Source organism: Spermophilus citellus (assembly GCF_964194105.1).
Source record: "Spermophilus citellus genome assembly, chromosome: 3".
NCBI classification, from domain to species: Eukaryota; Metazoa; Chordata; class Mammalia; order Rodentia; family Sciuridae; genus Spermophilus; species Spermophilus citellus.
The window spans coordinates 152,416,351-152,428,555 of NC_138184.1; the positions used below are offsets into that span (position 1 = coordinate 152,416,351).

Sequence of the window (12,205 nt, forward strand, 5' to 3'; positions counted from 1 at the left end):
CTGCCATGCCCTCTGTCATGATGTTCTGCCTCTCCTTGGGCCCAGAGCAATGGAGTCAGTACACTATGGATTAAATCTCTAAAACTGTGAGCCAAAATAAACTTTTCCTCCTCTAGGTTGTTCTTGTTGGGTATTTTGGTCACAGGGAAGAAAAGCTACCTTACAAAAAATAATATTGTTTGTGAAGTTCCAAATATAGGAAAAGAAAATTTATAACACTTAGATAGATCCCTATTATTTCTTAATATAATATTCAGATATTTACTGCTAATTAAAGCAAAATATCTTCCTATACAACCCAAGTTTACATTATTTCAGCTCTTTTAAAATAAATATTGTAGACATTGCTATGTATATTTGTTTCCCAAATATCTATAATGTAGGTAGAATTTTCCTTTCTATCTTCAATACCAAGCCAAATATATTAATTTAAATGCATCTTTAGAGTAACTAAATAGTTACTGTCACTTTTCCTGGATGACTTTTCTAATGAGAAGTCATCTTTAAGTGAGAAAATGAAGTAAGCATGACACATAAGACGGCAGAAACCCATTAAAATTACATATATTGGAAAATTTTCCCATTATTTCCCAAAGTCTCAAATACAATATTAATAGGATTTTAATTCTTGGGAATTTATAAATGGTAAATTTCAAAACTCTGAAGTTCTCATATTTCTTTTCATGCAGTTGTTTGCTTTTACTTTTAACTAAACATCTAAGCAATTAGGTATTACCGACATGCTAAAATCTCCTTCCAAAATCTTGCAAGCGAGGCTCATATTAACACATTCTGACATTTCTTCTTAAAACAGACACCTTTCCAAAGACCGAACTTTTTAAAATTTTTAACTGCCCTTTCTTAAGTTACATTTCTAAAAAAAAAAAAGCATGTTTAAATTAATTTTTAAAATTCTTTGCTTTCAAAGAGAGAAAAAAATGTAGCAGAATGCATTATGGATACATTTCATTTACTCCATAGAAACTGAAAACAGCCAATTAATTGGTTAATGTCTTAATGTGAGAGGGAAAACATACAGAAGTCATTAACTCTGCCATAAAATGAGATAGCCAGGGCCTCTGTTCCTGAGGTAAGTTGGCTCCTCAGAATGAGGAATGCCAACCTAGCTGTGTAAAACAGGGATCTGAGTCCAGTGGAGTTTGGGAAATACCTGTTCAGCACAGTTAAATAGGTAGTGAAGGACTTTTCAGAATATTTAATATGCTAATGTCTATTGTAAATCACGTCATGTGTTATAATAGGCAGAATTTTCCAGACAGAACTATTTAAAAATAAAGTCTTTGCGCCCTTTCTTTGAGGGAAATGGAGAGTATATATCTGGGCCATTGGCCAATATACCTGCATAAATACAATTAGGTCTTGATATACTATTTTTTTTTTCTTACACATAGTCCTACATAGCTTTTAGTGATACTTCACCTTACTTAGGAATTTGTTTCTCTTTCACATTTGGTGTTGTTCCAATGGACATTTGTTTTCTAATTGGGCATTTTCAGAAAGAAAGAAGTACCAACCTGAATGCCTCAAGGTACTCAACATCTCCCATGGGGGGATCAAGGCCACCTGTCCAGGCAATATTTATATTGTAGCCTTCTCCAAGGCCTGTCCCAACCTGGGAAGAGAAAAACACCAGAGTAGGTAGAGAAGAGGGCAAAGGCAAGAAAGCAAACAGAGAGGAAAAACAAGCACATGGGACCTCTTGAAATAAACATCAAACAACGTGTCAAATCAGCCCAGCCTGGCTTGACAACCAGTGCTCTGGGTTCTGCACTTGTTCTGCACTGGATCTTAGTCCTGTGGGACAATTCAGTAATCTCATGTAATTTAAAACACCAGCAAAGGACAAGAAAATTAGGGGTAATCATGCAATGTAATTACCTGAAAGATACAAATAAAAGTGGGGCTCTAAAGAAATAAACCGAACCTCATTTGGGGCTCCACTGCCAGGGAAAAAGTTCCCTTCATCATAGCGATGGAGTGAAATGTACAGGATGCTGGGGTCAGCATAAAAGGCCTGCTGTGTACCGTTTCCATGGTGAACATCCTACAGGGAAAAGAAAACAGATGACACATACAGTCATGTCTAACTCTGCATGGAGACAACCTTTCTGATTTCTAGTTCCCTGTCTTCCTACCCCACCCTCCTTCTCATTTTCTGTCATCTCACTGTGTTCCTCTCTTTCTTTCTTCCATTCAGCCTGCTTCCACACCACCCCCTTTACTTCCTGAACTTTCAGGCAAATTACCCTTTAATGCACTCATTTTTTAAACTGGCTTCTAAAAATCAGGAAACCACAGCGAGCATGCCCTGGAGACTCCAGATGAGCAGTCATTGAAAAAGCCCAGTCCTTTGGTACAATTAGATATTTATACACCGGCCCTTTGTACTCTTTGCTTCAGTGATGGAATCTCGCATCCTGTTTTATGGAGGAATTTTATGACTTATTAACTGCCAACAGTTCATAACCCCTCAGGCTTAATTAACTGGCCTCATTGGCCCCTGAAAAAAAGACTAATGTTTAAACTACAAACTAGTATTTTGCAGAAGGATCTATGGCTTACAGAGCATTTTCGCAATTCTTGACAGAACACTAAACATACGTGTATGCATTGATTTGCCAAGTCCCACCATTAAGGTCAAAGGCTTTGCAACCAGCTGAATAAATTGGCTTTCTTGAAGCATTCAGTTCGGTTAGCAATCCCTCAGCAGTTAGAGTCACTTCAAAAGAGGTGCCAGATGCAAAAAGGACTTCATACTTCATTTTGGTAAAATTGTGACTGCAAGAGTCGAAGACACAGGGAGTATGAGCTCATTAGCTCTTAAATCATTTGGGCCCAAGCAGAAAGATGGGATGGGGCTTTGTGCAATCTTGTCTAATCTGCTTAATTTTAATATTATATCATGGCTCTCTTCCCAGCTTTCCTCCTGATCTTTTTTTTTTTTCCTTTTCTGTTTCCATACCACTCCCCCTTCCAACTTAAAAAAAAATAAAAATAAAAGCCTATTTCATTAAAATGAATGAAACATTCTTCAGATATTTGCATATGATAATGGCTACAAACTTGATAGTTCTTTTTTGTTGTTGTTGTTTTAATATAAACAGGTCAGAATTAATACAAGAATGCAAAATAAAACTTACAGCATTTTTTTAAAAATGTCTTTAATGTCTTTACAGGTATTAAGAACTACAGTTAAATGCTTACTGTCTTTGGAACAAAAATAAAATGGAACACTCTGAAATGATGATAATCTATGCATTAGGGTTCAGGCAAATATTATTGCTATGTCATTAACCTATAAAGTATATAATTTCTGGTTCTGTTATAAAAAGTTTTGATAATTTGCAACTACATGTTTTACATTAGTAAGAATCACACTATTTTTTAAAAATAATTCAAATAATTTTGAAGTGAGGCACTATACTAAATACGTTGCATGAATTATTTATTGATTATTATGGTGTATGTGATATTAGCCCTAATTTAAAGAATAAGAAAAATGACAGAGTTTCAGTAATTTACTAAGAGGATATAGAGAGTAAGCTGGAAGACTAGGTCTTGAATTCATTTCTTACTCTAAATGAAAAATTCTTAATTATGACAGTTAAATTCAGACCCACTATCTCTTTGGTCCTCTTAGCAAATTTGAAAGGTGAAGTCATTGGACATTATTTCTCATTATTGAGATTTATTTAACTTGTCTCTACTCCATCCTCTAGCCTGGAACTGCTTCACTAGACACTACCAAAGCCTCCTTTTGATATTTTCTGAAAACCTACACTGAGCCTGTCATTCATGCAGTAGACATACAATGATTCTTTCCACCTTTTGTATAGCATGCCTACCCCAAATTAACTAAAAATCATAACATTAGGGAAGATATGGATCATCTCAGAAACTTATTCCAGCTAAAGACATATACATCAGGGGGAAAAAGTAACTTACTGAAAATATATTAATTCCTGGATTTCTAAATATTCAAAGAAAAGGAAGAGATAGCAAAATTATTTCCTTCATGGGAACAAAAATGAAACAATTTAACCCACAACGACTTTTGTGTTTGCTACTAAATATCTAGAGAATGGACCAAAAAAACCTTAAAAAATAAGTGAAAAGATGTTTCCATTTCCTTAATACAACAATAATACTTAGGGTTGTAAATGTATATGCAATTGGCAAATCAGAAAAATATTGCTTTGATTGCTCTTGTTTCTCTAGGAACATTGAACAAATTTATTTTTAAAAGGTCAAATAAAATGATAATTTGAGATATAAAATTATTTTTTCTTGAAAAATATTTGGGTACTTATTAGTCCATACTCTTCTAAAGAAATACAATCTTGTTCACAGTGTAATAAAGGTTTGAACTAACATTCTTCATTAAAATACACAGACCCATTCTACTGTTTGAGAAATCCATGATTCTGTATCATAGTCATTAAGTATTTAGAGAATAAAGTTAAATCCAAGTATGTTTTTTGTTTTGTGTAACAACTTACAGTACAACTTTTAAGATGTCTTTATTTTTTCAGTTTTTCAGTTTTTATTGCTATAAAGTATTCATACAAACCACATGCATACATATACTCAAAATAATCTGAGATCTGTTTCTTCATAACAATAAGTATATACTATATATAGACTAAGGCAGGAAAATTATTGGTGCTTATGAAAAATTATTATATAAATGAAATAAATTGAATCATTAAAAACCTTAAAATAAACCATGCCTCTCAGATCTGCTGGGAAATGCGAAAACTTATCTCTGGTTAAAAAAGTATACTGTAAAAATGGATTCTGCACAAGAAGTTAGAACCAATATATTTTCAATTTTATGTCAAAATAGTTTTGAATACATCACATATTCTACCAGCTAATGTTATCACTCAAAATTATGTAGTGCAAGGATTTGTAACAAAGGTCTAAATGTACTTGAACAAAAATGGAATTTCCCCAAATCTAAGGACACTTGTAGTACCTATTCTTTCAAAAAAAAAAAAAAAAGAAAATCTAATAAGTATTATTTTCTAATTAAAAGTCACATTACCCAAAAGCTACATGAGTCTTGTAGACAAATCTACTTCTAGGATATAGCCTGAACACAATGGCCAGTCTCCAGTGTGTTAAAAAACTGTTACACCTGCTCCCTCTCCATAGAGTGAATGTTTTTAGATTCTTTCCCACAAGGAGAAATGGAATGAATGCCCTTCACACACCAACTAGAATCATATCTGCCCACAATGCTCAATGCATTTGAATTTGGCTGTGACCCAAGATAGGAAGTGAATTAAGAACTCTGGTTCTGTATTTACTAGGCACATGAAAAGCCCCAGACTAGCTGTTGTATAATGGAGTAGCCCTACTTTTTGTTGGCCCTAGAATGTGTGGAGCTAGTTTACACCCACCAGCCAACGTTAATAACTCTGGATGTGCAGGAACGAGGCTTTTCCACCACTGGAGAACCTTCACCCCGTCTCCTTTGCAAACTCACAGAATAGACCTGTCAGCTAGAGAGAACGGATGTCTCAGAGCCACGTGGCACTTTAAAACTTCCTTCTCCACAGCTGGAAGAAACAGGAATTTCCTCAAAGTAGCCCTGCAGCTGCAGAATTTGGAAGACTTGAAAGTAAGAATATGGGGGCTGGTGGTGAGCTCAGAGGCAACCCTTTGGACAGAACTTCATACATTTAGAGAATTTGAAACAAAAACTCCTCATCTGATACAGCCTATTGGGAAATCAGCATCCTTTATGATTGAATAATGGAGCAAATTTATAATCAAAGGCCAGAAAGCTCACAGGAAACTACTTGGAGCTACCAAATAAATTATTTTATAAATTGTATCAGATTATCTCCAGCAGTCTTTTATTCCTGTGTTAATGTACAAAAACAAAACTTTACATGTAAATCCTCTGAAGTACAAAGTATCCGTCTATCATAAGATAGGCATTTAGGTTACAATTCATTGTTTTTGAGTTGGATATCACAAATGTGCTTTCAAAAGGGACCCTAAACATTTATTATCTTCATAGAACCATAAAATGATAACAGAAATTTTTCAGAAAGTAATCACTGAAAGACTCCTAAGAATAGGATGAATAGCTGATCAATCATCTTGCTACACAATGTGGACAAATTTAGAAAGCTTAGCAATTTTATTTATTTTTCTTTTTGCACAATCTTTGGTCTTCATCTACTATCCTCTTTTTCCATTTCTGGTCTATCTGTCTAGCATGGAATTTACAGTACCAAGAGCATACTAATTTCTTCAAATGTAATATCCTATAATTCATACAAAATTAGTCATAAATTACATAAAATGTCCTTTTGTATGAATATGGTATGTCCTTATTTTTGCAAAAATTTTAAGACCTTGCTGCTGCAGTATATCTAGGTCTTCAACACATTTTTTATCGGGGAACTGTGACCTACACTAAAACGTATGCATGTTTGGAAAATGCATGGAAAGCTAGGCTTCGATATTCTTTGCACAAAACTGTACACAGGAGGGATACAATACCGAGTGTGAAAAACATCCATTCCAACCAAGCACTAGAAATGGTTATCTATCTTCCATTCCTTTTATCTTCATTTTAACTTAACTAAGTATTTCTTCACATGGCTTTGTTTGTGCTCTCTCAACCCTTTGGTGTGCCTGTTTAACTAAATCAGAGGGCTGGAGGGTGAGGCCACGACTTCCAATAAGATTTAATTATGAGTGCAGATATGAACAAGATTTAGACTATTAAGCCTTGCACTTCAAAAAAACCTTTAACATATTTTGCCTTTAAATCTTTTATCACCTGCAAAAATTAATTAAGTGCAGATGTAGCAGGTTCGGTTTGGATGCCAGGGTTCATTTCCTGTCTATGCCTTGTCAGACAACCTATTACACCTCCTCGTGAACTGGAGGCAAACCGAAAACGGGGCTCATAAATCACCATTCAGTCCTCTTTCGCCCTTTCCTGGATTGGTCCTTTTTTGTATGGGGCAGATCTCCAGCTCATTATTCATGAATATACTTTAGACAACATGCCAAGTGTCATCTGCATTTAAACAAACCATTTGTTAAACAAATTATAACTATTGTGTAAGAATGCATCAGGTTAAAATGCAAGACTAAGTTACTGCCTCTGACTTTTAATCATTCAGAGTTCCTGCAGGGAGTCATCCCAAACTGGCATCTGAGATCTGATATCTTTTCAGAAAAAATGACATGCTGACTTGTTTTAATAATACCACTGTTGCACAACAAGCGACAATGATTGCTAACCAGGGGAAGTGGCCAATTGGTTACCAAAGCAACAGCATTCTTTCCAGCACATCTGACTATTTAAAGTCTATATTCTGTAGGGAAAAGTAAATTCAGGTTCTGTTGGGTTATTTTAACTGTGGAAGTATCAATTCATTTAAGGATCATAAAAGTTGCCCTGATCTGCGCCTTCTTCTCATTAAATTGCAGTTAACACCATGAAAGTGAAACGTGAATGTTTATGGTTTCAGAACTGCAATCCTGAATTTAATGAGTTTCCACATTCAAAGGAAACACACCCTTCAGTTGTTTGCAAGTGCTAAAAGCAAGACAACCTAACAGAGAAATACAAATCCACTTCCTTTTATCTAGAGTCGCTGGAAACGCAGCACTGGCCAGGAATACATACCAGATCTACAATCAATATCTTGCTTATATTTAGTTGGTCTCTCAAGTATTTGGCGGTAATTGCAACTGAATTAAAAAAGCAGAACCCCCTGTGGAATAGAGAAGAACAGAGAAATAAGAAAGCAAATCATCCAGGAAAACCATTATAAATAATGTTCAGAGCATTTTTTAAAATGCTATATGATCTCTGAAGCCATAAATCTGCTTCTGGGAGTACCTCGCAAGATTTTTCAGTCCATCTGCTAACAATTAGAGGCTTCAGAAACATGCATGGGGCAGGTGACCGCCAGGAACCGTGGCGCTTGGAGATGGGCAACAGTTCCTGGTACTTACATGGCTGCAGATTCTTCAGCGTGATGGCCTGGGGGCCTCACAACAGCAAACCCATTCTGTAAGAACAAGACAGGTTTTCAGTGGCCAGATATGAGGGGCTTGCTTGGATCTCTACACCCTACAGAACATTAGGTACACACTTAAAATACTGTCTCTTAGATGCTCCTGATCTTGTTTTCTTGCCCCTATTACCATATTGCAGAATGGATAGAAACAATACATATGATCACACTTTCTCAGATCATGTCTCAAAAAGAAGGCTCCCACAGAGCCAGGGGAAGAACAGAAACTTGGGAGTTATACCTAGCTGGCAGACGTGCATGTCAGCTATTATATTTGCATGATTCATTTTCAAGAACAACTTCTTTCATGACATCAACATCCTACAAAGGGAGAAGAAATTCACTCTTGGTGCAACTTTAGGTCAACGTTTGGAAAGACCTGAGAAGATCCAAAGTGAAAACTTTTTAGCTGGATTGGATTCCTTCAATGATTATTTCCACTTCGATGTCAGCAAAATGATAAATTTACACTCACACACTCACATAGACATAAAAGAAACCTCACAAAGGTGAAAAAGAGAACAATAGAAAGCCCATATTTCTTCCAGTCTATAAATTTAGCTTGGACAACTGCCAAGACTTGCAACTTTATTGGATTCCCTAAGTCAATTTCTAGCCCAAGTTCTGGAATTTTATAAAGAATTCCAGGGCTGAGTAGCAATCGGATCTATCCATGATCAAGGAATGCCTTAACCTACAGATTAGTTGGAATGCATCACAGGAAGCTGAAGTAACTCCAGCATGAAGGCAGGGAACTATAAATCCTTGCAAAGCCAGTGTGCTCAGAAAACTTGGTTGTCTGTTGTGAAAAATAATCATTCATCACATGGTTCACACCACCTTTCACTTAACTATGACTTAAGTAAAATGCTCAAAAGAGAATATTTCTTTAATACATAATCTTTAAACTTTTGAAATAATTTTAATATACCCAAGGTATTTTTCCCCCAATTTTTAACTGTAAGCATGAAAGTATTCAGAAAATCATCTATGCCCTAGGTCTTTAAATATACATACAATTTTTTGTTACAGTGATTAACAATAAGTTGATTTGCTATCTATTTTGGTGTGTGTATATAATGACAATCTCAGAAGCAAATTAGGAATTGCTATGCTTGAATCTGTGTCCTAAAAGTTATGCACTGGAAACTGATCCCTAGTGTAACTGTATTAAGAGGTAAATTGGCCTTGAGGGCTCTGTCCTCATGTGGGAGTGGGTTAGTTAGTGAAGTATTGGGTTCCTGATGAAAAGAATGAATTTGGCTAGAATTTCCTGTATCTTACGTGTGTTGCTTCTCTTTTGCCATGTTATGACTAAGTATGAAAAGACATCACCAGATGCTGATGCTAGGCTCTGAGGCTTCCTATCCTCCAGAAGAGTAAGTCAAATAAACTTCTATTGTTTATCAATTACCCTATCTGTGTTATTTTGTTATAGTAGCAGATAATGGACTAAGACATAAAGATAACAAGCTGATTGGAAATCTTGTGAGGTAAGATTACAAGGTTGAGGCCAGCCTCAGCAACTAGCAAGACCTGCTTCAAAATAAAAAGGACTAGGATATATGTAGTTCAGAGGTACAGAATATGAGAGAGAGGGGAGAGAGAGAGAGAGAGAGAGAGAGAGAGAGAGAGAGAGAGAGAGAGAGAGAGAGGGGAGAGAGAGAGAGAAAGAGAGAGAGAGAGAGAGAAGGAAGAAAGGAAGGGAGGGATGTATGAATAAATGACTCCCGGAATGGTAACAAAACAGTCCTTTCTTTTTCTTAAGAACTCTTTCTCTGGCAATAATACATTAATATGGAAGAAATATGAAAGTTAAAGAACTATACAAGACAATCAAGATTGAATTTTTTTTTAAGAAATTCCCTATTTTCTTCTTGATCTTTTAATTTTTTTATCTTTACTGGTGCATCACAGTTTTGTATAATGGTGGGATTTGTTGTGACATATTTCCTGTATCTGACACGTGTGGCTTCTCTTAAGTACATGTGCATAACATAACAATATCATTTGGCCCATATCTCTCTGCAGTGTTTCCACCCTCCTCCCCACTTCCTAGCTTTCCTCTGATCTTCCTTTGCTTTTCATGTGATCACCCCCTATCTTTCTTTTTGTTCTTCTTCTCTAGCACCACATATGAGAGAAAACATACAACCCTTGACCTTTTAATTTTGGCTAATTTCACTTAACATAATGACCTCAAGTTTTATCCATTTTCCTGCAAATGATATAGTTTCATTTATCTTTGTGGCTGAATAAATATAAATAATAAATATCCATTGTGTATATATACCACACTTTTTTTTTTTTACTCTAGCTCTTTTTATGTTTTGAGACAAGGTCTCACTAAGTTGTTTAGGGCCTTTCTAAGTTGCTGAGGCTGGCTTTGAACTTGTGGTCCTCCTGCCTCAGCCTCCCTAGCCACTGGGATTACAGGCACATGCCACTGCATCTTACCTATACCATACTTCTTTATCCACTCATCCATTGATGGACACCTAGGCTGGTTCCATAGTTTGGCTATCATGAATTGTGCGGCTGTAAACATGGGTATGCATGTATCACCATACTATGACAACTTTCTTAAGGTAAATACAGAGGATTTGCATAGCTGGGTCATACAGTGGTTAAATTAAAATTTTAAGATTCTAGGGTGAGACTATGCAGTGCTATTATAGAGAATGGAGAATTCTATAAAGATTATGATAGATGCAATTTAAATCACTGGAAAAACAATAGGATGAAAACAACAACAAATATAAGGCATGAGAAATATAATTTGCATGTAAAAATCTTAAATTAACAATATGAAAAATCTTTTATAAATAAATTTAAAATATTACATTTTTATGGGTAAAGGGCAAAGAAGAAAACATCCAGTTGTCAATGATTATAAGAAAAAGTATTCAACTTAACAAATAATCAAATAAATACAGATGAAAACCTGAATGAAAAGCCAATATTTTTTCTACCCAGAATATTCAATATTCTAATTGAATATTAGAAAATTCTCTCTGCTGACAAGAGTTATAGCTTATCCACTCATATGCTGCTTGTAGAAGGGTAACTCACATTCTTGCTGGAAAATAATCCACCTGATATATCTGGAGCCTTTAGAAAAACAATCCTATCCCTTCATTTGATGTTTATAGGATTTTTGCCTTAATGGTAACTATGTATACAAGTATTTACGTAAAATTTCATGTCTAATGTATAATTAAATATTGGGAATTATCTAAATTAGCTAATATTAAGAGAATGGTTAGTAAATTATGACACATTTATACCAAGGAATATTAGATAGTCATTAAAACTTTGTTAGCTGAACATACTGGCACACGCCTCTAATCCCAGTAGCTCAGGAGGCTAAAGCAGGAGGATTGAAAGTTCAAAGCTAGCCTCAGCAACTTAGTGAGACCTTAGGCAACTTAGTGAAAACCTGTCTCAAAATAAAAAAAATAAAATAAAAAGGGCTAGGGATGTGGCTCAATGATTAACTACCCCTGGGTTCAATCCCTAGTACCTCCCCTCAAAAAACAGTTTGTTATAAATATTCAGTGAAACAGAAAGGACTTTATAATGTTAATTCAAAAAGTATCAGTGTCAGTAATATATACAATGTTATCTCTGAAGCTAAGGTAATAGATGTGATTTTATTTTTAGTGATGATTTTACATATTTTCCAAATGGTTTTACAAAATTTATGAGTTATTTCAAAGAGAAAACTAAAAAACAAAGAGAAACCCTCGAGGTAGATATTAATGGGTCATACCACAAGAGTTGTATTCACATAGATAAAAATGGATTTTTAAAGGACATTCTGGATAGGGTAAATGCCAGAATTCAAAGAAGAAAGAAGCTTAAGAAAGCATTATGTACAGGAAGTCAATCCAAGTAAAGTTCATGTTGAGGAAAAAAAAATGAAATTACATAGGTCATTAGCTGAGTTAAAGAAGAAAAAACGAGAGAGGGAATTTGAACCACACCCCCCACTTTCCATTTCAGTCATATTACTTGAACAGAAGTCCGCCTTCCACTTACAGTCTTCTGCTGTGACTGCCACCATTCTGCTAAACTACTTCTAAACTGTTTAATTTTATGTTAAAAATGATCTCCTTCCCAATCTCAAT

At 35.2% G+C, this 12,205-nt stretch overlaps 1 protein-coding gene across 7 annotated transcripts in view; it reads right to left on the reverse strand.

Moving 5' to 3' along the window:
* HDAC9 (histone deacetylase 9) overlaps nt 1–12,205 on the reverse strand; it is an 890,491-nt gene that overhangs the window by 167,992 nt on the left and 710,294 nt on the right. For all 7 annotated transcript variants that reach the window (XM_081283850.1, XM_081283851.1, XM_081283848.1 and 4 more), the window contains 4 exons: nt 8,014–8,069; nt 7,682–7,769; nt 1,946–2,065; nt 1,536–1,633 (listed from right to left, as the gene is read on the reverse strand). In XM_081283850.1, coding sequence (XP_081139976.1) covers nt 1,536–1,633; nt 1,946–2,065; nt 7,682–7,769; nt 8,014–8,069 — 362 coding nt within the window. The remainder of the gene's footprint in view (nt 1–1,535; nt 1,634–1,945; nt 2,066–7,681; nt 7,770–8,013; nt 8,070–12,205) is intronic.